The 26,741-nt window shown below is 43.8% G+C and overlaps 2 protein-coding genes across 11 annotated transcripts in view; one reads left to right on the top strand and one right to left on the bottom strand.

The window, feature by feature from the left end:
* The first annotated feature begins 524 nt into the window (after positions 1-524).
* LOC6552376 lies at positions 525-3,130 on the top strand. The gene is made up of 5 exons (XM_001978851.3): positions 525-1,055; positions 1,187-1,538; positions 1,840-2,066; positions 2,128-2,233; positions 2,723-3,130. The coding sequence occupies exons 1-5, from the start codon at positions 525-527 to the stop codon at positions 2,839-2,841; spliced, it is 1,335 nt and encodes a 444-aa protein (XP_001978887.2). The 3' UTR covers positions 2,842-3,130.
* Positions 3,131-6,298: 3,168 nt separating this feature from the next.
* Positions 6,299-26,741, bottom strand: part of LOC6552377 (afadin) — a 46,242-nt gene continuing 25,799 nt past the window's right edge. For 4 of the 10 annotated variants that reach the window (XM_001978852.3, XM_026984077.1, XM_015154010.2 and 1 more), the window contains 14 exons: positions 21,186-21,538; positions 19,317-19,438; positions 18,478-18,532; positions 18,173-18,417; positions 17,665-17,871; positions 16,284-16,749; positions 14,813-15,337; positions 14,501-14,748; positions 14,323-14,441; positions 10,885-11,133; positions 10,543-10,759; positions 7,395-9,414; positions 7,197-7,318; positions 6,299-7,132 (listed from right to left, as the gene is read on the bottom strand). In XM_001978852.3, coding sequence (XP_001978888.2) covers positions 6,940-7,132; positions 7,197-7,318; positions 7,395-9,414; positions 10,543-10,759; positions 10,885-11,133; positions 14,323-14,441; positions 14,501-14,748; positions 14,813-15,337; positions 16,284-16,749; positions 17,665-17,871; positions 18,173-18,417; positions 18,478-18,532; positions 19,317-19,438; positions 21,186-21,538 — 5,141 coding nt within the window. In that variant the 3' untranslated portion in view covers positions 6,299-6,939. Of the gene's footprint in view, positions 7,133-7,196; positions 7,319-7,394; positions 9,415-10,542; positions 10,760-10,884; positions 11,134-11,991; positions 14,106-14,322; positions 14,442-14,500; positions 14,749-14,812; positions 15,338-16,283; positions 16,750-17,664; positions 17,872-18,172; positions 18,418-18,477; positions 18,533-19,316; positions 19,439-19,558; positions 19,574-21,185; positions 21,539-26,741 lie in introns of those variants that run through there. The other 6 variants (XM_026984079.1, XM_026984075.1, XM_015154011.2 and 3 more) reach the window with 6 other exon arrangements.

Below are 26,741 nucleotides of genomic sequence, written 5' to 3'. Positions count from 1 at the left end.
TTATGGTAGGAGACAAACAAACATTTTTCGTTGTGTTATCTGCAAAACAACTTGACCCTTTGCATTGGCCTGAATATTAGTTTTTAATACTAAAAATGCTTTATTTGAAGATAGTACATGTATATCAGTACATTTTAGACTTTAACAAGATTTTATTGCGCTCGAAAAAGTGTGCAAAAGGTAGGAAGAAGCGATTTCGATTTTATTTAGCATAACTTAATTAACTTTTCCAACTAATCCAAGCAATCAGTTGAAGAATAAACTATTAATAAATAAACTATTAATGAATGTATGTATGTTTCTCAGGTTAAGTCGCAACTTGAAATTAAATAAATATTCCCATTCGATAAGAAGTCCATATAAATGCATATCGTAGATGCAAAGAGTATTTTATTAGTCTTAATTCCGAAAAACTGCCTATATAACTCAATTGACAGCTGCATTTCAGTCGTTTGTCAGCTTGTCAAAAGCCTGAAATAATTATTTGTCCAGCAAAAACTTCGATAATTCAATAAGGTCAACTGATGTGTCCATCATTCTTGACCTATTTTGCAGCGCTGGCAGCAACGGCCACTCCGATGGAGAACGCCTCCCTAATTGCCTCGCCTGCAAGGGGGACAACCACAATGGGATCGGCAGGATCTCCTGTCCTGATGCTGGCGGATGACCAACAGCAGCAGGAGGACGACACAACGGTAGTGGATTCCTGGAGCGACAGGCCCGACACTGCGACGCTGACAAAAGGCTTCTCGATTCCCACGTACTTGCCGCCCTTTCCGGAATTCATACCAGCCGATTTGCCGCACCTGCTGCGGAATGCCTCCTCTGGAGGCACTCCCCTTACCGAGGACAACGGCCCGTCCGGCAATCCGATGCCATCTAAGCCCAACGAGCAGTCCCGTCTCCACGCCTACGACAGCGAACAAAAGGCCCAGCAGCTGCGGCGCGAGAAGGAGCTGGCCAAGGAGCGGGAGCTCCTGCCCCGGCGCCAGCTCAGCCTGCCCCCGCTGAACGCCACCGTCCAAGCTGGCCAACATGCCTATTTGCCGTGCAAGGTGAGTGGGGGATAGGAAATGGGGATGGGTTCAGAGGACACACTGGTTTCTGAACTGCATAATTGTTAATCTTGTAATGAATGCATCACAAGCAATATACAAATAACATCCTTGAAATTCGCTCCTTGCAGCTCAACCAGCACTCCGGGAAGCCGCTCTCCTGGGTTCGGTTGCGGGATGAACATATCATTGCGGTGGATCACACAACCTTCATCAACGACGCTCGGTTCGGCTCGCTACTCCAGTCTTCCACCTCTGTGACACTTGCATCCGGAGGCGTCCTTTCCACCACCTCGACGCCCTCGGCTGTACTGGGAAACTCCTCTGCCCACGCCAGTCCTGGGGGTCAGGAGAGGGGCAATAGCAGCAGCCTCAGCTGGACGCTGCAAATCAAGTATGTAAGGCTGGAGGATGCCGGCTGGTACGAGTGCCAGCTGGCAACGGAGCCCAAAATGAGCGCCAAGGTGCAGCTGTTTGTGATAAGTAAGTGAAACGACTGCTAACCCACAAATTCTCATGCACCGCAAAAAATAGGAGTAGGTCGAAAAAGTTATACTTAAAGTAAAAGATATTTTAGGTCCTAAGAAATTATTTCTGTGTGGTTTTGCATCTGAATATTACATTTTCAGCAATTACGAAAGGTTGTTTCTCAACTCATTGTAAATTTTCTGAACATCTTACATTGAGTAGCCTATAAATTTCAACCGAAGCTCAATAGACAATTTGACATTTGGCTGAAAGAATTTCCTGCGCACCAATATCCTATTTCTATCCCCACCCACAGCACCCCGAACCGAGCTAATCGGGGATCGGCAACGCTTCGTGAAGGCCGGCAGCAGGGTGGAGCTGCACTGCATCGTACGTGGCACCCTGGAGGCCCCCAAGTACATATTCTGGTACCGCGGCGACCAACAAGTGACTGCCGAAAACGAGGCCAGCGGCACCCAGAGCGGATGGTACACGCAAATCGACCGGAATATCTTCGGCAGCACCGAGCACAATCGGAACACGGTGAGCGGATTGGGCAGATCCAGAATTCCTAAGCGGATTCCTCACGATATCGATTTTACAGATTGGTTCCCTGGTCATTCCTCTGGTGCGCAAGATCCACTCCGGCAACTACACGTGTGAGCCGGAAAACAGTGCGGCAGCTTCTATGCAATTGCACGTCCTCAGTGGTAGGTGACGCCAATTATTGCGGGTCTACTCTTACTATGGGTCCGGAAATGGTTTATGGAAGGGTTCAAAAAAAAATCTTATACAGGACATACATCTTCCCATACCAGTTACTCGTTCTTGGGTATACCTGGTTCGCAGATGCTATAAAGTATTTATTCGTAGTCAAATAACTAGGCGAGTCGATCTGGTCCTTCCGTTTGGCTGTCTAATACGAGGGAGAACGCTGTACTCGAGATCGTCGACTATCAGATACCGGTTACTCAGCTAGTGGGAGGTGGGCATATGCGAATAAGAAGTTCTAGGCCTTTTGCGACTGATCGGCGTTATAATAAATGAAAGAAAATATTCATAATCTAGACCATACTGCGATGCACACTTTTTAACAAGTTTAAAATATCCTTCTAAGCAACGAGTAACGGGTATTTCATTAATACAATCGCCATACTAGCTCGACTTATCATAAAGTAATTAAATATATCTATTTTCAGGGGAGTACTCCGCCTCCGCCATAAAGTCGACTGCTGCCGGGCCACATAGACTGGGCCACGGATACACCAGTCTACACCAGTGGCTAATCTTCCTTTTGGTGGCCCTAAACAAGACATGAATAATGCTGGGAGAAGTCCTGCCATGCAGAGCGCTGGATATATCATACGATCGGGTGTTTTGTCTAAGACATTAGTTTAATCTCTAGGTAAAATGCACTTACACTCAAGCGATTACATTGTTTATTCTGCTGATACTTCTTAAAGTCTAAGCCGAACTTTCCGAAAAAACAACTTTTTTATACAAATTCTAGACTTAACATGTTTCCTTTACTCTAGTAATAGGTCTACTTCACTAAGTATTATAATAAGCATTAAATTCCGAGCAACATTTATTTGTTATTTACATAAAAAATCCAGAAGCGTATTATTTTCATCTTGTTTACAGATTTAATTTCTTTGTAGGATTTCTCAATATTTATATATCAACCTATTTATTAAGGAATCCTATATGTCGTAAAAACCAATTGATCACATATAAAATTTTCATAAAAAAACACAGCTCTATTTACATATTAATTTTCCTAATTCACTTGTAAAAAGAACAAAACTTGAATAAATGTAAATTATTTTAGTACATATTATTTGAACTTTTTAGGATGTAAAGCAACTGATACTTAATAAAAAACTAATTGTTAAAAATTTGTTTTTTTTCATTTTATTTTTTTTTTTTGTTTCAGCTAAAAGACTTTTTATCATTTCTGCATAAGCTTAGTTTTACTGTTGACCTCGCAACATTTTGCATGGGCCTACTAATGATCATTTGCAGTCTTATAAAATGAGCCTCTAAGTTCTTGGCTTATTCTCTTACCCTTTCGAACTAAGCTTCCCAATCCTCATTTGTTTAAATGAGATTCTCACCCTACGAAGTTAAACTCTTGCGGAAAACGGTGTGTATATTTTGAAATGCAAATACGAGAACTTGTCATAACTTATAGGAAAGTGGAAGAGTGTGAAGGCGTTTACTAAGCCGCACGCAAATAAAAACCAAGAAAAGAGGAGCAATTGAGAAAAACGACCATTGTCTTCGTCATTGTTTCGCCTTGGCCATTGTTTTATGGCCTAGCCAACTATAATTTTTTGCGATATTTCTGATTGCCCGCGCACTTTACGCTGCTCATTTATCAAGCCGCCACTGACCAGAAAAGAGAGCCTCAGGAACCATGGCCAAGATGCGGCGAAAGTTTTATGGCCAAGTTTGAATCCTTTTGCCCAAGCTGGCCCACATTTCAAGCTCCCACACCTTGGTCTCCTGCCTCGCCCTTCGCCATCGGCCACTCAACAGACAATTTACAACTGGACAGATGGTGTGAGAAAGCCAGGAGGAGCTGTGGAGCTGTGGAGCTGTGAGGCTGGCAAAGGGATAGGCGGCACAGGAGACTGGGCTAATCACTTTTTGATTTATTCGCCGTGGCTGCCGCATCCTGAAACTTTTCCCCACAGTTCATATTTTTCTTTTCACTCTGTGCTGTCCCGCATTTTTCCTGCAGCTTTCCCTGTTGCTTCTGCGGTGTGGCCACTGCCAGCTGGGGGATATTGACAGCGGCGGATCGGGAGTCTGCGGGGGATTAGCTCTCGCGAATATTGAAAAATTCCGCGGTTGGCAATCCGAATGCCTTGCAGCAAACTGTCAACAATTTCTTAAAGTTCATTCCGCCCAGCCAACTGATTATGGCCCAATCCCCAGTCCCCACTGGTGGTGCTGTATCAAAGAGATTGGCGCATTTTAATAATTCACATGGCAAACTGCTGAAATATAAATTTCGCCCGCGCACGCGACGCCGAGGGGGTTTTCCTTCGGATGCGCTTTAAGGCCCACGCCTTTATATCGTCGATTCACCTTGCCGTGGGCACAGACTTCGGATTTCGGGTCCTGGCCCAGTGCTTCCTGTTGGAGCAAGTAGTTAAAGTTGGCCAGCTGACTTTTAAAAGTGGCCTAAAGCCTGGGTATCGCCGAAGTAAAATGTTTCTAACCATTGCTGAGGTAGTTATGTACTAGAAAAATACTCGATCCTAAGTCTAATGACTGAACCAGCGTAATTTAAAGTTTACACTAATAACTTATTAACTTTATTTTAATACTACAACTTACCGCATTGCTTTTCCTTCCTGCATTTTAGAGAGGAGTCACCTTTTAGCTATAGATAACGTAAAAGCTTACTGTTTCTTCAAATAGAATACTATGTATGACATTTCATGTAGTGCCTGCTAATACATACCCTGTGCAGTTTTAAGGAGCTTCTATTCAATGAATCCCGTTACCAGACACTAAGTAAGTTATATAAGATTTTCCTCAGTGCAGTCTCAAAATTTGAGCAAGTATTTTGAAAATCAAAGCAAAAGTTGCCAGTGAGGGCAGTTCAAACGAACTCGTTTTGTTTCAGTGGAAGCATAAATCGCAAAAGGCATTCTTCAACTTGTCCGCATTTTTTGCACCGCGCAAACTTTGATTTAACGTTTTCCGTGGCAAAGGCAAACAACTTGTCAGCCGCTTTACCGCCTTCTGCCAGCTTCCTGGAAAATATATTTAGGTAGGTCAATTTTTGAACCTGTTGATGGCCGGGAACAGCTGAGTAGGTGCGTAGTGCGCAGGACTGTTAAATTGAAATTTTCCTGGGCGCGAAACTAAAAGTGTTCCCATGAAACAGCTGGTTTTACAAATTGAGAGGAAATAAAAATACTAATAAACGGATTGTTTGAAGTTGGTTTTGGTTGCCAAAATGCTCTACAACATTTGTCCAAAATATATCCATCTTTTAAAAATATTTGCAAACACTACAACTTAATATTCAACAACAAAATACATTTGCGTTTAAAACTACTGGGTAACTCGGAGTGTTTGATTTTGATATAATTAACTTTTTATTTCTCATAAGTATGCACAATTGCGTTGCAGAATTTGTTTCGGATTTGATATACATATGTAATTGAATTATGTAACCCTAAATGCGCTCAACATAGAACTAAACGCAGTTCTTTTTATAGAATTTATTCGAACATCGATTGCTTTTATTGTTATACTTTTATATTTATTTAAAAAATATTATCGGTTTTTGTTTTAAATAAATCTCTTCTTAAAAATTAGAATTTAGTTTCGATTTGAAATACTTGGAATGCACAAAAATATTTTGTCACCTCTGTGGTCGGTTTTCGAATATATAATTTGTTATACCCTTGCAGTGCTTATTTCAGTACATTTAGTAAATATATTTTCTGTTGTAATTTTAAAAGGGTAAGCAAAGAAATTGTCCTGAGTTTTGGACATATCGGACTCCTACATCATAAATTCATCTGATTTTGTTGCAAGCGTATATACTCCTCGGCCTGCCGAAGATACTCTTTTGTTATAATTTTAAAGCCATTAGGGTATCGTGTAGTCAAATCCTATTTAATTTAAATTGGTTATTCTCTATGCGTATTCAAACCTTACTCGCTTCTCTGTTTGTCATTGTTGCATTCAAAAGGTGTTTAAAATGGTTGCAGTAATTAAAAATATATAAGTGTGCTCTAAATTTTTCGTTACTTGTTAGTTCTTGGTTGTAAATATAATTTTAATAATTGAATAATTGGACCATTTGTTTTACCGTTGTGGTGGCTTTAAGTTCTCTAATGGATACAGTATATATATATATAACGTTTCTTGTTCCGCACGGTTCCCAGGTAAGTTTATGAATATCTAAACTAACTTTGCTCATTTACACTGCCGATTAATCATTAATTTTATGCCGTAATCTGATGTAACAAATTGTTAATCGTAGGGTTAAGTTTAAAGTTACTTGTTTAAAACGCTTTACAAATGTGGCTCGCCTTGCTTTCGTTGCCCTGTCTAGGCTCGTTACAGTTTTGTATATATAAACATAGTATATATAGACTATAATGATATACACTGACATTTCTCAATAATTGAAATCAGTTAACATTTTGTGTATCGTAATTAACTCTGAAACGCGATAACTATGGATTGTTATTGCCTTGCTTAGCAAATTCGTTAGGTTTGTTTGTTTCTAAAGATTTCCGACATATGTAACATTACCTATATATCTATACGTGTGTTGTGTTATGTAGAGCTAACGTAACAACTTGGCCCCCAATATATTGAAGTGTAAGCTTTGTGGGTTCTGGTGTGTATATACATAGCATTAAGCAACGATCTCTTCTGCTTAGTGCACCGCGTCTATATCTCGTTGGGCTCGTGATATTTTCAGTTTGTCCTTCGGCGTGTTATCTTCCCCCGACTCCAAGGCAAACATCTTCATTTTCTCCTTGAACGATAGCTTTTCGGGCACCGCATCTCCAGCACGTTGCTGCTGTTGCTGCTGCTGTTTCTCCGCCAGTCGACGCGTACGAGGATCTCTGCGTAAGCGAATAAAATTTATAAGTGAAAGCTTTAGGACCTCCAAATTGTATGGCATCATACCTGTACACTTCTTGAGCTCCAATGACGCCTGGAGTGGATTGCACTGAGGTGTTCCAGAGGGCAGCATCTGGAGTGGCTGGCATTGATGGCAGCATGGAGGAATCGAGGTTGTGTTGCAGATACTACATGATAAAAAATATTGATTTAATTTATTTCAGAACTTACGCATGACAGCTTCTAAAGAACCAAGTTACTTACACTCGTATCTTCTCTGATGGTGTCCAAATCCTGATGCTCCATACCGTAATTTTCTATGATATATTGCTGCTGCAGCTGTTGTTGCTGGCTATTCCCGCTCACAAAATTATTCTCTTCATCATGGAAGCTCACCCGTTTGTTGTCCCTTTGCATCAACGGTGGCGGCGGAGGTGGTGTGCCCAATCCTCCGATTGTTCCCGTTCCCGTGGCCGAAACATAGGCAGCATTTAGTTCCATGGCGCTGAGTGGTGATCCTTGCATGGTATTGTTGTTCAAGCTGCCACTCAAGTTGTTGTTTTTATTGGTTTGGGTGCTCAGAAGCGATGCCTTTTTAATCTCCACGGCAGCTGCGGCCTGATTACTAGTGGCCGTTTTCAGTAGGCCCATGGACGAGGTTGCGTTTCCAGTACTGCCCCGTAGTTTCTGCTGTGACATGATTAAATAGGAGCTGTTCCTTTCTGGGGGAGGCGGTGGAGGCACAACAGCATCCAGAGTCTCGTTGTTGTTATCCTTATCGAGCATTGTGAGCTGATTAAGATCTTTTGCTAGATTGGGTATCGAATGCTCAGTGTGCAGATGTCGTTCGTCCGCAAAACTTGCGGATTTCTGTGACTTTGATGGCGACGAGGGTGCCCCACTGGGACCAGCCCCGGCTTCGGAATACCGATTATGCTTAAGTATGCTCTTCGGCTGCTGGCTGTTGCTGCTCAGCGGCTGAGTAGTTGGTGCTAGTGGCTGTGGTGGCACTGAGTCCACCAGACTGTTGCTGTCCGTCATCTCCGTCAGTTTTATATCCGTTTGTCGGTAACTAGTAATGGGTGTTTGTATGGCACTGACCTGACCGCCGCCAGCCAGTCTGAACAACTCTTGGACGTTCTCCTTGTCGTACTGCTGTTCCTGATCCTGCTCCTCTTGCTCTTGTAGTTCCTGCGCTCTTCGCTCAAAATCGCGCTCGAGAATCAGTGTTTTTAATTGCTCCTCTTGCATAGGGGAACGGGATAAGATTTGGGAAAGATCTGATATCTGCTGCTCCCGCCACTGGCGTATGTGTTCGCGCCGCATCTCTAGATCCTTTTCACGCTCCTCTCTTTCCCATGGATTGCTACCGCTGTGAAGAGGACGATTGTTCGCTTGATTAGACGCCACATAGCTGCCCTTTGGCGGCTCCAATGTACTGGCTACGTAATTCATTCCCGGAGCAATCTGCTGCGTTGCTTTGAACAGCGGATGTGTTGCGGTGGGCGGTAGAGGAGGTTTGTCCTCTGCCTGCAGGGATTGTCCTAGATATCGCTGCGGTGCAGAGTGCTGCGGTTTTGGTGCTGTATTTGGTGGAACATTTGGTTTATTGGGAGACTGTAAGCTACCCAATGGTTTGGGGGGCAGGGCTATAAAATTCGGTGATGCCTGCTGCTGTTGCTGCTGTTGCTGCTGCTGCTGCTGCTGTTGCTGCTGAATTTCGTAGAGCGTGGATGGATCGTGGAGCTGACTGCGCCTGTACTCCAGACTACCATTCGGATAGCCACCTGTGAAATCGTTGACATTCTGCATGCTCTGACTGCTGCTCATTAGCGGTTGCTGCTGCTGTTGCTGCAGGGGCAGCTGTGGCTGTTGTTGCTGCTGGTGATGGAACATGTTGCTGATGTTCGGCATAGATGGAGCCATCATCTGCTGCATGCGAAGAGTGTGCTGGAAATTCTGCTGGCTCTTGGTGCGGTTGTTTAAGGTGAGCTGGTGCTGTTGCTGCTGGCCATTGCTGCTGCTGAGTGCGAACTGCTGCTGCTGCTGCTGCTGCAGGGAGTGTTGTTGTTGTTGTTGCAGCTGCTGCTGCTGCTGTGCCGACTGCTGACTGTGGTAATAGGCTGAGACGGGTCGCGTGGGCGGGATGTTAGCATTGGCTTGCATATGTTGCTGCTGCTGGTATGGCGATTGCTGTTGCTGTTGCTGCTGTGGTTGCTGCTGCGGTGCAAGCGGGGAACTGCCATTGTAGGCGTTCATAGCGGCATGTGCGGCGATCGGGGGTCTAAAAAAAGGCAATTAATATAATTGAGAGCAAAGTATTTTTGGTGGTTAGGAATTGCTTTTAATGTGCGCGAACTACATCGTTTACACTTATTAACTGAAACGTGTCGAGTGCTTCAAGAACACTTGCTTACGCTCTTTCCTCCTCCTGAGCAATTAGTTTGTGTTTATTGCAAAGGTGCGTGCTCTGTACAGCAGCAACGTTTGATAAGGAACGAAAGGAGCTAATTACTCACGTACTTGGGACATTTCTACAAGTTCATATTCTTTTTTAATGGGTATAAAGCCATAAAGCAATTTCTTGAAACGCAATGTCACCCTAGAATTACACACACGAGAGTTAGAAATATTGTAAGCCAGCTACACACATTTCTGTGGCCACACCTAAACACCTAGGTGTGCAAGCAACACCTCCAAAAGAACGTAAATTGTTGTAAATTATTAATACCCTTTGCTTGATGCCTCTTTGCAGATTGTTTGCTCTTAATGGTTGCGATATTACACACCTTAACTCACTGCTACCCACAAAAAGCTTTTTTAAAGCTTTGATAAAATAAATTAAAAACAAGGGAGAAGTGCGAACTAGAAATAATATGAAAAAATTTAAAAAGTGTGACAGTTTTGAGTGGTTTGTGGGCGATAGAGTGGGCGTGGCAAAAAGATATAAATTTACAATACTAATAAAAAATTTAAAAAAAATTCAACACACTTTTCAAAAGTGTGGGCGTGGCAGACTTGCGCTGCGTCTCTTTCTCTGAAAACTGCATACTTAAAATCAGCTTTCTAGCTTGTATAGATCCTGAGATCTCGACGTTCATACGGACGGACAGACGGCCATGGCCAGGTCGACTCGGTTATTGATCCTGATCAAGAATATGTATACTTTATATGGTCGGAAACGCTTCCTTCTGCCTGCTACATGCTTTTTAACGAATCTAGTATAACCTTTTACTGTACAAGTAAAGGGTGGAATTACATTTTAAGTAAATATATATGCATTAGCCAAATAAACAACAGTAGCGATCCAATCAGTAGCAAAAAATAATATAAAAGTTACTGCAATCCTCAACATATTATGTTGGGTTCTAGCGTTCCAAAAATCGTCCACATACGAGACTGACAGTCTTACCTCTCATTTAAAATCGGTTGGCTCTGATTTTGCGCCCGATACACGCTGAGATTCTGGTAGAACCCCTGCTCGTTGCCGTTGTTGTTGCCATTTGTGTTGTTGTGGCTGCCATTTGGCTGACCCAGCATTCCTCCTGCTGATGCTCCTCCGATTCCGCCCATGCCAGATGTATTGTTATGCAAACTGTGAGTGCTGCGTGACTTGGAATTGGCCAGGGCTATGTTGAAAACGAGAAGGATGCGGATTGAACAAAGTGAATTAGTCTCGGGCTTTCAAATCGATTGGATTGTGCTTCGATTACAGGGAAAGGAGGCAAGGATAAGGGGTGTGCAGTTCACTTACATATGGTACCCGATCCAGTGTGGTGATGCAGAGCCGGCACCGATTTGCTGTTGGGCAGGTGTGCAGCTAGGGGATTGATGATGCTACTATTGTTGCAATTGCCTATGGTGTTGTTGTGGCTGTTGTTCAGATGTTGGCTAAGACTAAGGCTATGATTCGAGTGACTGTTGGCTATCAGTGGGCCCAAGGATTTGGTCGAGTCGGCACCGCCCATCCGCGTCAAATCGCGTTCGGACATTCGGCGATTACCTGCAGTTTCCATATTCCCAGCAACATAGTCATCATCGTCAGCGAATTGAGTGCATAGTTTGGGGTTTAAGAGTTGGTGGTGGAGTTTAGGTTGATTGGTGCGCATAGGGGGAGAGAAAAGTTAATAAATAGTTGATATTGTGTCCAGTGTAATGTTAATAGGCATGGTGAAAGGTTGATAAGTAGGCATATAGGCATATGGTGTTCAGTATAATATTAGTATACGCCTTCAAAATCTAATTAATCTAAAACTACAACAAATTAAAAACGGAGATATAAAACCAGGGGATGCAACTATGAATTGTATTTACACACATAAATATCCACAAAAACAACAAACATTGCTCGTGCTCTTTACATATTTGTATTTTATTAAAAATAAAGGAGAAAAGATAAGCAATCGAGTAGGGCAACGCAGCTGCTATCAAATTAAATAGGAAGCAAATACGTAACAACTAAAATACAAGGCGGCAGCTAAGTGTCCTAATAAGTTGAATAGCTAAATAAGTGTGAATATTTTTACAGGTTTTCCTTAGCCTGTAACTGCATAGTCTAATACGGTTTAATAAAATTATTACATCTTTAAGTTTAAAAATGCTAATACAACGTATTTAAACCGGATTCAAGAACAGAAGAGCAGCAATTGAGTCACAACGTGTTTATAAAAAAGGGCAGAAGAAAACAAGTATAATATACAACCGAAAAACTTTAGGTAACCTAAGTTACCCTAGTAACAAATTAAACCTGATCAACAAACAGCTCAACGCAATGTTTCAACGAAGAAGCCTAAATAAATACAAATAGCTGGCAAAATGGCTAGTAACATAAGTACAACAACGAAGAGAACAACATGAACCTCGGTGCAGCTGGGTTGGGTTGTCATCTGTGTGTCGGAAACACTGTTGTAGATGTTGTTCCCGTTGCAATGGTGTTGCCGGGTAATGGTATTTTGACGCTGCGCCCCCCGCCGCCCTCATTGTCATCATTACCACCCCTCAGGGAATGGCCACGAATTTCGAGCACTTCGCAATGAGCAGCACAACAGCTAGAGGAGGATTCGCCAGCCGAGGAACAGGACTCGACTTCGCTGCAGTTGCAGGAGTGGCAATCATCAGTGGCATCTCCGCACTTTGAATAGCTCTGTGCATTCCGCACGTTGGCGCCGCTGGGCTTGGTGTGGCTGCTGTTGCTCTTGGTGTTGTGTTTGGATGGCGGTGTGCCAGGCGCCCGAGAACGTGGCTGCTTATGACAGTGATGATAATGATGGCGAGATTGAGAGCTAGGCTGGGCCCTGGGTTGCACATGCTTCTCTTGTTTGTTGCGCTTCAGCTGGCGCACGCTGTGAGCCTGGCGATTGCTGCACATGACACTTTGTCGGTAGCTGGCATATCGGGATAATTCCGGCTTCTGTTGGGTCGTCTCCGCCTCGTCGTCCTGGCAACTGTCGTAGCATTTAAAGGTAGCAACTACCTGGTGTTGCTCCTCTTTCCCATGATGTTGCTCTCGCTGGCCACGACAATGAGCGCAGCATGGGCACTTGCAACTAACTTTATCGCCGAGCTCTTCCGCTTCGTCGAAGTCCTTTCCTGCACTGCCATGCAGACTCCACTCCTTCAGCTGCTTGAGGATCCGGCTCTGTTCCGCCTGTGAAAGCTTTGCACACGGCTTGCTACCCGGATCATCCAGTGCCGAGGTGGATCGTGACTTATTAATGCCAGACGGGAAATTCTTGTTGGCATTGAAGTACTCTGCCATCTCGCGGACTTTTCCCTGACCCAGGGGCAACAAAAAGTGGGGATTGAGATTGACCTGACTCGAGGCCCTTCGACTCTTTTCTTCCATAGTAGTGCTGGGAATGGTTTTGGTTTGGAAGGTGGTGCTGGCACAATATTGATTGCTTGTATTTACAGTAGGAGAACGGGTGAAGGAACTTTCGATTTCACACACACTAGGAACTTGGATGCTGACAATTGGGGCAGCTGTACCGCCTCCTGACCTTTTGTGCGAACGCTGGGTGTTCAGTTGCCGCTGACAAGGTGAATGATTCTGCCGGAGCAACGGCATGCGCTCGATGGATTCGCTGGATGAACGCTGGCTATTGGACCCCGATCCTCCGGAACTAAAGCCATCAGCTGAGCAATTTGTTGCTCTCTTGCTATTTAACTCCCTGCGTATTTTTTGTATCAAAGGAATCTTTTCGGATTGCTCTGCCATCAGAGATTCCGTCGAGGAGGCACTGGCCGCGAAATGGCTGATGGCGTCGTGGGTATGGTACTTTCTGTCGATTCCAATGGCACCTGGTTCAGCGTCTTCTGCTTGTTCCAGGTCAAAACTTACTGTTTTTCGATATCCCGCCGCAGGATTTCTTTTCACGGTGGAGGAGCAACTAGATGTGGACATGCATGGTCGCTGCTGGTGCTGTTTCTCCTCCTCTTCGTCATCTATAAAAGGAATCTCATCTGATAGCGCCATGGACGCTATACCTTCCTCATTCAGTGGCTGATGCGCATCACTGTAGGCGGCAAAGTTTCCAAACGATTCCTGCGAATCCTTGGGCGGCTCATCCTGGTACTCCTCAATATAGATGGAAGGTGGTGGAGTTTTCCTCAACGGTCTCATAGGACTGAAGTGGGTAACAGAGGGTGCCATGGGAGGCGGATGATAGTAACCACCCTGATCGTTACCCAAGTACAAACTGCTGGCAGATCGAGCAATGGGTCTTGTATCCCGATACCTCGGGTCAATGTGCAACTGGTGACCCAGCGCACACAGTTCCTCCTGCAGACATGAGGCACTTAAACGTCTCACCGGCGGCGAGGAAGCCCGCATGCAGGCAAAGGATTCACGACGACTGCGATTGAGACTATCGTCCGAGATTGAGTTGTTGTAGTACCGAGCCTGCTGTTGGAACGAGGAGTGACGACGCTGCTGGCCAGTATTCAGATGCTGCAGAAAGTTGCTGGGAGAGGCTTCTAGCGATTCGAGCGGAGCAGCATGGGGGATGGGTTGGTTACTTGGTTAGCTTACACAACGTGAGTACGGTAGAGTAGAGTAGTGGGTAAGTATCTTGGATGATTGAGTGAGTTGAGTGTTCTTAGCGTCCTACCCAGCACCTGGAGTCGCTCTAATATGTGTGTTTTGTATTGATATGTATGTGTCTAATTGTGGGCTCCTTTGGGAGCTACTCACCACGCTGGATGACCGGACTAGGCTGCTGCAGCAGTGTAGCCAGCCCGTGATAGATGGCTCCCTGCTTGGCCACTTCCAAGCTGACCACAGGACCCGTTCGCACCAGGTAGTCCGCCGCCCTAAGTCAAGAAATGCGGAAATATAACCTGATCTTACTTTAAGATACTAATATACATACCTCTCTTGGGTGATGCCAATCAAACTCTGCCCATCTACGCGCAGCAGCTGATCGCCAGCTTGCAGACGTCCATCTGCATCTGCCGCTCCGCCAGGCACCACACTCTTGATGTAGATACCCAGCTTCTCCTGACCAGCTCCCTTGGCAGCGACGATGGATAAGCCCATGCCGTTGCTGTTTTTGTGTAGCTTGATGAGTTGCAATTCCGGTTGCGGAAGTTTGTTAGACATGGCACTGGAACTGCGAGCCTGCAATGGTTTTATGTTTAATATTATTTACCCTAAATTATTGAGTGATTTACGAGTAACTCACATTGAACTGATGCATATAGACCGTCCAAAGGCCAATGGAGGTGGGCTGGGCCGCCAGACGGCACATGCCCTGCTGCTGGAGGGGATTGAGGAAGTCGACGAGACCGGTCGGAATGCCTCGCACCACATCACAGCTGAATCCATCGTCGGGAAGCAGAAGCGCTAAATGAAGCTCTGGTGATTCTTCCAAACGCACCTCTCGTCCATCGGCACGGGTAAGTTCATCAGCCACAGATTCCGCCATCCTAATGGCCGTATCAACCAGGTTTCGGGGAAGCTTTTCCTGCTGCAGCAGTGCAGCCATTTGAAGAGAGTTTAAACGGAAGCAAGAGCAGGCTAACTGCTGGATCTCCTCCACGGAGGATTTTGGTGCTTGCAAAAACTGAGCACACTGATTGATTTTGGCCAAATGGCAATCCGCCGCCAATTCCAATCCTTGCCGTTCTGCCCACAGTTCCAGCAACTGAAGCCGCTCCGTCATTACCTTGCCCCAGTCAGCTGTGCACATTTGAGAGTTTGCCACAATCTGGGAAAATAGGAACAACAAATAAGTGGATGTGGACGAGTAAGTTGTAAAACAGAAGTGCCAATAGAGGTATACGAAAGAGGTATATGATTTTTATAGGAAAACAACTGCTATTAAAAAAATAACAATCAAACTATGCGATTTCATAAAAATGGATGAGAAACCTTGTTAAAAACAACAAAAACCTGACATCAGCTAGTAGATGTGCGAAGGAGAAATTTCAACATTTTTGTGGTATATCGATAGAAATTGGGAAAACTATTTTTGAAAAATATTAAAAAATGTTTCAAAAGTGTGGTCTTCACAGTTTTGGGCGGTTTGTGGGCGTTAAAAGAGTGTTCTTGGTATACTGATAGAAATTGTCAAAAATTGGCAAGAAATTTTGGCAAGTCAATAGAAATGTACAAGACTAATTTTGTAACTAAGAAAATTTCAAAACATTTTCGGAAAATGTTGGCGTTGCAGTTTTGTGCAGTTTGTGGGCGTGGTAACATTCGGAAACAAACTTGATCTAAGCCTCTGGAATCTGCATGTCTAATCTCAACTTTCTAGCTTTTATAATTCCTGAGATGGAGGCGTTCATACGGACAGACGGACCTGGCCAGATCGACTCGGCTATTGATGCTGATCAAGAGCGGAAACGCTTCCATACTTTTCAATTAATCTACTATATCCCATTTACTCAAAAGTAACGGGTAAACAAATATTCAAGTTCTTTATAAATTTCTTTCTTAAATGCTTTAGATTTTTTAGGACTAGTCATTTTTCGAATATACTTAATATTAATCTTACATATTTGAAAACAACATAAAACTAGTTGATTAATGCAGATATATAATTTTTTTTAAAACAGCCTTATTTGCTCACATCAAAATACTTCAATCTATTTAACAAGCCATATTGGCACCTCTGTATGAACATAACCTGGCCATTTTAGGCCGCTCACCGTATTGAAACATATGACATTGATGTAGTGGAATAGCTGCGAAAACAACTGGATCGTTAGGGCCGCATTTACACGGCATCGTCTAAGAAGTGCCATCGCCGATCCCAGGACAGTCAGTACGAGACCCGCCGCGGAGTCGTGATCAATGTTCTCGGAGAGAAACTGGTTGAGGGTTTGCGAGAGTTCCAATCGGAAGCAGTTGACCAGGTTGCGAAACGCAGTCTGCACGGCCTCGGCCAAAACCTCTTGAGCCTGAACACTAAATGCGCTTATGTGGCGATCTGATTTAAGAAAGTGCAGGAACTCCGAGCTGTTGGCCATCCAAAAGGCTAGGATCCGGGGATCTGTGTACTGTTCCTGGACTACGCTGTAGACCAGATTAGCCACATGGTGCAGGAACATGGTCAGCTTGTGGGCACGCTCCGTGGGCTGTAACTCCGGGCGGTAGTGTGTGGACGCTCGATATCTGAGGGAAAATATGATATTGTTTAATCAGTCACTATTAAAGAGCGCTTTAGCCCCACTTGATTGTATCTATTGATTTTCAAACGCGTCAAATGTCAAAGCTCCCCAAATGATTTCCCCAAATGATTGCCAGGTTTCCTGCTCCAGCTTTTTCTGCTAGGCCCCTTCCGCTTACTCCACATCCCGCTGTCAGAATACATTAATATTAATAGCTCACAAATTGGGTCAGCAGCCAAGATAAATCATCATAATTGATAATGAATTGTTGATACTGGCTGCTGCTCGGGAAGGTTCTGTTTGAGCGGCATGAGGAATTGAACTACTGCCCTCTACTACATGTCTTTCCACTCTATGTCCGGACATTTGTCAGCTGGTGTTAGCTGGTCGCAATTCATCAGTAATTTGCCATGTCCGGGGGTCTTGCTTAATAAAGCCCTGACTTTGGGATTGAAATATAAATGGATTAGTCGGAGGCCAGTATGCTCTTGAAATGTGGCACATTTTACATCTCAGCATCGGTAGATGTAGATGTATAGGCAGGTGAAAACGGATTGCTGCAGTCACATCAATTTCAAATTATATGTGAGCAAATAAATTAACTCAAATCCTACCTCAGTAACTACCTTGTTCTTACTTTAAGTTACCTTAAATGTACTTAGCCGATTACCAAAGGTTGTATCCTATAAAAGGTATATTTAGTTCTTTACTTCTTTTAGGTTATTGGCAGATTCTGGTAGTTCTGTATCTGAACATGTTTTGTATTCCAGCCAACGCATTCTATTGTAAACGGTATTCAAATTTTAGTATTCTAATTAAACAGGTACACCCAAACATTCAAACAACAAAAGCCGAACAAGCGCAGTCGCTGCTGCTTTCATGCTGCCCCCACTCCAATGGCCCATAGTGAATTACCCACCTGGCACACAGGTACAGCGAGTAGACGGGTGCCAGCTTAAAGTGCGGAACGTTCACGTCCAGTTCGCTGATAATGTGACGCAGAAAAAGTTCCTGGTGAGTTTCGGGGAACTCTAGGACAGCCGGCAGGATGGGCTCCTGTCCCTGGGTGTCGCCAGAACCGCTGCCACCTCCGGCCAAAATGCCTGAGCCGGTCATTTTGGGCGACCTATATATCGAAGAGGGTTAATCGATTAGTCAAGCGCAGTACAACAGAAAGACAGATAATTTAGGAGTTCGAAAAGCAGTTGGGACAGTGCAAGGGGAAAGTATACTATGGCACAACTTTAAAGCACACACGAATACTAAACAAAATGAAAATTAATTAGACAGTGAGTGAATGCAAATATGCGTAGTCGATTGCTCGATGGTGTAAGTTAAGTGTAGGGAAGTTGTGTTGGCTTTCCTGTTTGGTTTGAAGACAGAATTTTGAATTTAAAGTAGGTAGAGCGATCGACTCCGAATCTTACCGATCTTGGCTGTTGGAACCACCTGACTTCAAGCTGGAAATCGACTTGGTTTCGTTCTCCAGGTTACCCTCCAGGCTTTGACCGTCGTAGTTGCCAGAACTGGCCCCCTGATCCTGTCCTGCCTTGCTGTCCACCACGTCCCGCAGCGTGCTGCTCAGGTGATGATCACTGGAGTTGTTGTTATTATTGTGGTAGGCGCTGGAATGATTCGCTTGCTGGTGGTGGTCGTAGTCGCTTTTGTGTGTCTACGAATATAGTACCTATTTAAGTACAAATTAGAAAAAGCGCTTCGCTAAAGTACACACCGAACTCAAGGCTCCATCCTCGTCATTCCAGGATCCCGGGGAAGTGGGCGAGCGGCTGTCATCGTCCAGGAGGCATTTGCATCGTCGGTCGGTGGATGGTGGTGTTCAGGTGGGTGTGTGGGTTTGTGCAAATTGTTTTGCATATTTGTTGGGTAATTTGTTCGGTTTGGTGAGTGCATGAGATTAATGTTTTACACAAACAATAAACACAAACAACACATAACGAGACATAAATGAACAGCACAATAAGGCGTGTAAATAAAACAAAAAAATAATATAAATAAATAGCAGCATATTAAGAATGATTTCAAGCAATTTGAATGTTCCACCTAACGCGAATTACAACGTTTTAAATTTACAACCGCTGTCACCTAAGTATGCAAATCCTAACGTCGTATATTAGGACACTCATAAAGAGAATTCTTCAGGGGTTGACTTCTGTTCTGAACGTTGGTGGGAAAATATGTATACTGATTACTCCACTTTTCAGATGTGAATCCTCCTAACTCGTTGTAGTCAAAAGTACACAGTTAACGTTCTGCATTTCAATATAGATAAAGAGTATTGCATTTCAATGGTGAGTGTCCGAAACCTCCCCACTTATCAGAATAGAAATGTTCAAAGTCATTTACACTTGTAAGCTGCTTTGAAAAATGCAGTCAAAATAATATCTATAATTCCACTATGATTACTCGAACTCAATCAGATTTAGTTGCAAGGGAACTCGATAACACACTTACTAAACAATTGCTGACAAAGCATTGGCGATATAAGCTGTGGCTTAGCAAAAATGTTTGCTCTTAAATTAGGAAATTCTCTATATTAGCCGGATTACTCACCTTTCGTAAAGACATGCCGAGTCCAGCTGGGATTGCGACAGAGCCAGGTTATAACGCCCGTCGGTGGGAGAATCGAGGAAGCGGTACGAGGCCACCCGTCCGAACATTACAACCGATCCGTTCTGCGGAAGGAAAGCGCGAAACACATGAATTAATTATATTTGCGGATCGGTGACAAGGGTTAAAGTGTTAAGGCGCATTCAGGTGACTGGATACTAATTTTAATTAAATGCGGCTATTACTTAAATATTTACATTGCCAGAGAGGAGTGAAGCACGTCGGCTGACGGATTCTGGGGCACTAAGTCCGCGACTGGAAAATTTCGGGGCGTTTTGAAATCAAAGCTGGCAAACAGACGCCCCTCTCTGGGGGGAAATTCGAGTGGAGGACTGTGTTAATTTTTTTATGTTTTTGTTACTGCCTATCTCTTTCTGGGTTTGTTTGCGTTTTTCTCTAATGCTGATTAGCTCGCTGAACAAATCTTTGACACACAGCCCAAAGAGAAAACTCGCTTTGCATTATTTTTGTTCAGGTTCATCGGACCGCAGCCAACCCCAATTTGCCAATTGGAAAACTAAAAGTAACAAGGCCAAAGACCAAAATAAAGAAGAAAAATTGGGCTCTTGAATTTCTTTCTTTTTCCCGAAAATTCCCCAAACACTCTTTGAGTTTATTGCCGACCTGGGAGTTTAACTTTGCTTTAGTCTTTAGAATATTGGGCAACTGCAGAAGTTGTCTCTGTTCGTTTCGCTTCAGTTTCATCAAGCGGAAAGCCAAAAACAACAGATGACAGAATACATAACCCTGCGAAATTTCAGTTTTTTTTTTGGTGGCGTTCCCTTTGGCTTTTCCGTTAATGCGTGAGAGTTTGGAGCCCCAATTGGATTCATTTCCCCAGCTGCTGTACTTGTCGCTAGCTTTTTGTTTGTGTTTCCGTTGTGTGTCGAAAAGTTGTCAAAACAAAAGATAAATCAGCGGCGACTCAAAGCCAGCGGGATGTGCACACACACCCGTCACTTTGGTATCTGCGGTTTTATTGCCTTCCGAACTCAAATTCAAAGCTGATAATGAACTTGAAGTGCAAATGAATGGGAATTGAAAAGCCGAGCTCGCTGTCGAAACCGAACGTCCCATGGCGACATTTACACCCAGAAAAGACATTATTAAATATATACAGCTGACTAGATTTTCTATATATAATTAAACTTTAAATGTGCGTTCATTTTTCAGCCACCCCTGAAGCGCAAGTCAATCTCGATTGTCATTTATCTTTCAGTTGACTCCAAGCGAAAGTTGTCCCCATAAACTTTTGGCTAAGCCAGAGCGATTGAATCCGCTCAGACGGCTGGAGCCACAAATTTCAAACTTCCCAATGGCAAGAACAAAAATAGCCGGATGGGAATGGGCAGCTTTTAAGCCCTTTAAACTTCAGCCGGGTCAAGGTCGATGGTGGCACTTTTCTTGCCGCACTGCCAGCTGCTGTCAAATTGAGCACACGCGGGTGATGGGCACGAAAATTCAACTAATTAAAACGAATTATTCGCAATTAGGCAATGAAGGGGTACGTCAAAGGTCACCCCCAGAACAGCACACGTATATTGCAGGGAGTCGGCGAAGATCTGCTGGAAGCACAACATTTTACATGTGCGCGAACGAAGCCATTTTAGAAATTAGAACAAGCATATTAGTGGTTCATAGTAGGAGCTGAATATGTATAATCCCTAGGCACTGTAAGAATGTTAGCATTATATATCGTGTGCCTTAAATGAAAGGATAAATTCCCGAGTTCGATGATTTCGGGATACGTTGATTTCATCGCACTGTACAATTCGAAATAGGTCCATGTTTCGAACTGCTCCTTAGACTTACATGCAGAATGGTCGGCTGACTAATGTGGTGGCCGTTAACAAAAGTCAGGGCATCGGTGTGCAGCGGGGTCACGGTGCAAACGCCCTCCAGCAGCGAAATGAGACAGTGCCTCGGCTGGATCGAGGGTCCGAATAGCTGCAGGCAGTTAGTGTTGGCCGACCCCACCTCCACCGGGTCACTGCCCAACTTAATCCGCCGACCGCCGTCGCCACTGTGCGTCACTTCCACCAGGACGGGTCCCTCTCGATCTCCGGATATGTGGTTGGCCCCATTGGCCGCCCCCAGTGGTTTTTTCTTTCGTCTTCGGGGCTGTGAGTCCGCTGGACGTCTCCGCACATGGAACATAATGGAGCCTGAAAATATAACACATAAGTTAGTAGTACAATGAATAGAGGCTATAGATTCGTTTCAATTTACTCGTTAAATTCATAGTTTGAAATGGTATTCAAATACATAAACAACGATGCAAGGCGAATAATATGCAACCGCAGCTTTTTTAACCGCCTTTTGTCTTTTGTGTCTCGCTGGGAAATGCAGTTTAGGCTGAATGAGGCAAAATTGTAAATCTCTGCCACGAAAAGGAATGATGACTGCCATGACAGTCGAGGCAAAAATTGATGACGTGCGCCCGTGTTGTATTATTAATTTGTAAAACTTATTTCAATATTATTTTTATTTTTTCGTGCTTAATTTTATTTAATTCAAAATTCTGAATTAAAATTCTTTCCATACTGTTATACTTATAAATCTCCCACGGAAACCTAGAGGTATGATATGGGTTGAAAAGCTTGTAGTTGTTCCATATCCAATATGGGGACCACTAGTGTTGGAACCTCGAAACGCGCTGTGCAATCGCATCCCATCAGTTCGCGTCGGAAGTAATTCCGAAAACGAAATCCACTTCTGGCTGCATCATCAATTTCATTTCGATATTAGATGTTCATTTCGCGAGCCAGCGAAAACAATCTACTTCACAGGCGGGGGTCAAGCGGGGAATATATGTGCAATGTGCAATATGCAAACCCAAATAGCATTCCTGAAGCCAGACTGAACCGACTGACTAGCTGACTAGCTGCCTGAATATCTGAGCGATGGCAGACGGCAGACAGCTCAGTGGAAAAATTTCGCTTGCTGGTTCTTTGATGTGAAAATGTATACACATTTCGTAACTGTTCATAGACGACAACTGCAACAGCAAAGCGACAGCGTGCACACACAATTTTTACACTGAAACTTGTTACCATGAAGTGGTTTAATGGTTTGCGAGCTAGCTACATTGAGTTAGCTACATTTTGCTGGTGATTCTAATATCATTTAATACATTATTATCAAGATTCGAGCTATGAATGGACTAGTTACCGTCATATGCTGCCTGGCCGAACTATACTTTCCCGGCAACACTCCCGTCATATCCGGAAGATGCTTCTGCAGCTGCTGTTTATTGTACAGAATGCTTAACGAAGCATGCAAAATGCGATGGCAGCTACAGCGCACACCTCCCCCTGCTGCGACATAACCCACTTTTGGCCGATGGTTTCGGGGCAAATTGCAGCAGATGAGGGCGAGATGCAACACCAGACTTGGCATCTGCCAAAGGCATTTGGGCAGTGCCTGCTAAATACGCCAATGCAGGGCGTGGCATGTGCAACATATTGGTATGCAGGGGGGAGGGGGAGCCCCCAGGGAAATCTAGCCACGCTTTCTGGAAAAAATGGGAAGTGAGCCCTATGAATTGTATTTCAGTGTGCTAATACCTTTTCTGCGAGCCGAAGAAACGCCAGCTGTATTTCTGTGTATTTGCCGGCATTGTGGATACACAAGAATTATTAATATATGGCTCACACACATGGATTTAAAGTGCGAACATCGTTTTGATGGCGTTGGGCAAAACTTTTCTCAGAATAATCAACTCGAAAATGCATGCTGCCACCAAACAAAAAGCAAACAATAAGGCAGCAGAAGCTTAAGGAAAAAAGCCAAAACATGAACACGCTTCATGTACTCGATGTAGATGAAGCCTTGAGTCGGATGACTGCATAATCTCCTTGTTTGGAAATCAGCTTTTTAGAGTTGAGCCGAGGGTTAGTTGAAAGCCGGTCAGGCGAAGGAGTTGAGTAGGGATTATGAAGGGGTTGACTATTATGAACTGGAGTTCAAATTCCGCTTGGGGATTGGCCTTCAATTTAGTTCAATAACTTAGCAGGAAATACGTTTTCTTGGATCCATATCGTAGCTATGTTAATTATATTTCGCATTTGAGACCAAACGATTTGTAGACGCCCGTGGCCAAGAAGGTCGTCAGTTTCCCCAGTTCTTTTTAACAACAAACTGTATTTCCAACTGCAGATGACAGTTCCTAATAGCCGTGTTCACCAGACCAGGTAATTTATAACCCAACCATGCACGACATACAATTGTAAATCAATCAGTAAATGGACAAGTTCGACACTCAGCAGCGAGACGGCCAATTGAAGTATGCATATAGAAACATACTCGTACACAAAAAAGATCAGGTCTTACCCTCTTGTGTACAGCAATACAAATTAAACAATATAATTATAATCGTACAGAGGTAAAACGTTTAAATAATAAACAAAATATGTAGATTGCAAACTTAATACAGCTTTCTTTAAGTGCACTTGTAACTTTATTTCTAGCCAGAGAACGAAAGCCAACATCGTTTCGTCCTTGGCAGCTGACATTTGGAAAGCAGAAACGAGGAGCACATTGATAAAGTGCAGTGCCAAACGGATGCCAGAAAAATCGTTTTAATTGTTCCTACTTGGTCAACAGCTTGGCCGGGCCAAAGGTAGCACCCACCACCCATCCACTCGCCCACTCACCACCGGCTCCATTGTTGACACAAGAAAACGGGCAAATTGCAAAAGCCATCAAAAACAGGTGGTGAGGGAACAGAAGGTGGCCGGCTGGAGCGGCAGTTAGGTGGATGGCTATGGGTGGCGTATGGGAGGACGGTTCGGGCGCAGACGAACGAGCCATGAAATTGATTCGGCCAACAACGTGCCAGGATCATGTGTGTTGCCTCCGACTGTCCTTGTGTGCGGCTGTATGCACGTGCATAAGTGCGAATAAATTGGCAACAGAGCACAAAGGACGAAAGGTGGGGGGCATTTTACAGACTGAAAAACAATGCAGGGAAATTGCATAACGAGTTGAGTGACTGGGGCAGAATCTGCACCAGGTATCACCACCCAACGCCGCCCTTTGGGTAATCCACAAAATGCGGAATCTGGGGCCACCAAGCGCTGGGCGCATTAATTTTTATTAGCGCAGCTTGTGCTCTAATGGCCGAAGCGATTAGAAAGAGGAAAGTGGGTGGCGGAGTGTCCCATTCCCATTCGGGTTGGTTAGAAAGGCATTTTGCAGGCATAAATCAGAGGAATGGTCATACCCTAAACGCAGTGATGGCTTTAGTGAGCTGTTTCTAATTAATATACCACCACTAAATATTTTAAACCCACCATTTTCTGTGGCTGTCTATTCTCTTTTAAGACCCATGTTTTCTTTTATAGGGTATTTCATGTTCAGTGTCTCCTTTCATAATGCTGTTTTCAATTAGCCAAACAAGCGGCAGGAAATGAAACTTTCTCCTCAAACTTCGCAGCAGGGCATGCCAGAAAGCGAACAGAACACAACCAAGCATTTAGTTAAAAGATACTTTAGAAAAACAAACTCTTCACAGTTTCCTCGAACTAGATTCTGAAATGCAGGGCACAGGGACTCCTTTGCTTGGCCTAATTGACTGAGATTGATTTTACCAGCAGCAGCCTGAGCTCTCAAATTGGCCAAATTAGTCGTAAAACGTGGTGGCTTTGACTCTGGAAGCCGAAGGAACCTATGCTGCCACATCTCCGCCAATGCACGTCCACATAGAGCACTCCAGCTACCTAACCGCACCACCTCCTCCACCGCCTCACCTCCCTTTTTCTATCCCACAAAGAGCGCGCAGGAGCAGGAGGGAGCTTTTCACGTTGTGCAAATTAAAACAATGAAAATTTAATGATCCAAGTTTTCCTCTCGTGCAAGAAGTTTCCTCCTTTGACCAGATTCGGACGCCTACAATAAACAGGCGGAACCAAGAATAGTTTAATGCTCGTGTAAGTCTCAACGAACATTGTGTAAACTTCACTCATCTGCCGGCCATTTTACCATAAAAATTATTTGAAGAGGTCGCTTCTGCGCTGGAGTTAAACAAGGTGGCGACTCGAAGTTTAAATGGGATGTACAAATTGGCATATAAACATAGTATTTAACTTAAACAAATGCAAATAAGCATCTAAATCACGGAATAATTTTTTAGTGACTATCCTAGAAAGCAGCTTTTGATTGGTCTACTTTTATTTTTCTGCAACCTCAAGTGCAATTCAGCCAAGAACAAATATGTTTATTAACACAATTTCAGTCTCTGTCAGCGGCCCAAACTGGGGAGTAATGGAGAAGTAATCGTAAACGATGCACAAAATCGAATTATTAAGTGGCTCCTCCCAAACGTCAAAGTCCTTGTGCCCCTTAACAACTCCATTCCAGCTGAGCGGCAGCCACCATTCAAGTCAAGTGCTGCCCAAGGCGGTTATCAACTTTTTTGCTAGACAATTTGGCAACAGAAACAATAAAAATATAATTGCCACACTCAAGTTTAAAGTGCGAGCGGGGTTTTCGTTTTGCAGACGATTTTCCTCTAAGCGAGGAAAATAAAATACGAGGGGAAAGGGAAATACGAGGAATATAAAATCACAGCAGGAAATCGGGGGCTGTGAAGAGTCGAGGATGGAAGTGGAAATGGAAAGTCAGATGAGCTGATAGCTTGATTGGATTTTCCAGGCTATCCGTGACTGCCAGTGAGTCCTTCTACGTGAAGTTCTATTCCTTGAGGAGCGTTTTAAATGAGTTACAATGAATATTAAACATGTTGTGATGTTTGGGGTATATTTGTGTATGAGGTTAGGACCACTAACTAAAACATATCAAATGTGTGATAAATACACTGACGACACTTTCTTGTAATCGCAGAAATCTTATGGGTACACCCAATGCTTGGGTTGGCTTAACTGATTTTGCGGGCTTACACGCTTCCATTTATTTTATATGTTGTGCACCCTTGATGACGACAGACAAGGCAGGACTTCGTGTCCTTTTTTACCTTGCATCAGTGTCCTTGTCATGACCATTGAAATTAAAGCCCACATTGGCCAACACACACCAGCGCACAGACACACATGGGACCACGGGGAAAAAACGTTTAGCTTTTGTAAATAACTCCTGAAATTTATCGATTTTTGTCTGTTTGTTTTGGCCGGGTCCTCAGGAACTCAGCAACCACCGGTGAGACCGAAATTTGTCCTTTGGAAATACATATACACTTATTTTATATTGATATATATATTTTTTCTACAAAAAATTATGTTTTTCAAGGCTCAGTCCTCAAAAAAAGGACAACAAAAATGGTAAAGCCAGCTACGTGTGAAAATTCAATTTGCGCGCTTGGTAATGCGGCAACAAAGTACAAATTGAAATCAAAGTACGGCAGACTGCGTA

The sequence above is a fragment of the Drosophila erecta genome, unplaced genomic scaffold (assembly GCF_003286155.1).
Source record: "Drosophila erecta strain 14021-0224.00,06,07 unplaced genomic scaffold, DereRS2 tig00000000-arrow-pilon, whole genome shotgun sequence".
Taxonomy (NCBI): domain Eukaryota; kingdom Metazoa; phylum Arthropoda; class Insecta; order Diptera; family Drosophilidae; genus Drosophila; species Drosophila erecta.
The sequence above is the reverse complement of the archived record's forward strand: the minus strand, read 5'-3'. Positions and strand labels throughout refer to the sequence as shown.

Bases quoted from the DNA above. Each gene is read 5' to 3' on its own strand.
- LOC6552376 (XM_001978851.3), top strand. From the start codon at position 525: ATGTGTCCATCATTCTTGACCTATTTTGCAGCGCTGGCAGCAACGGCC. The intron at 2,067-2,127 runs GTGAGCGGATTG...TCGATTTTACAG, and splicing joins CCGAGCACAATCGGAACACG to ATTGGTTCCCTGGTCATTCC. The intron at 2,234-2,722 runs GTAGGTGACGCC...ATCTATTTTCAG, and splicing joins GCAATTGCACGTCCTCAGTG to GGGAGTACTCCGCCTCCGCC.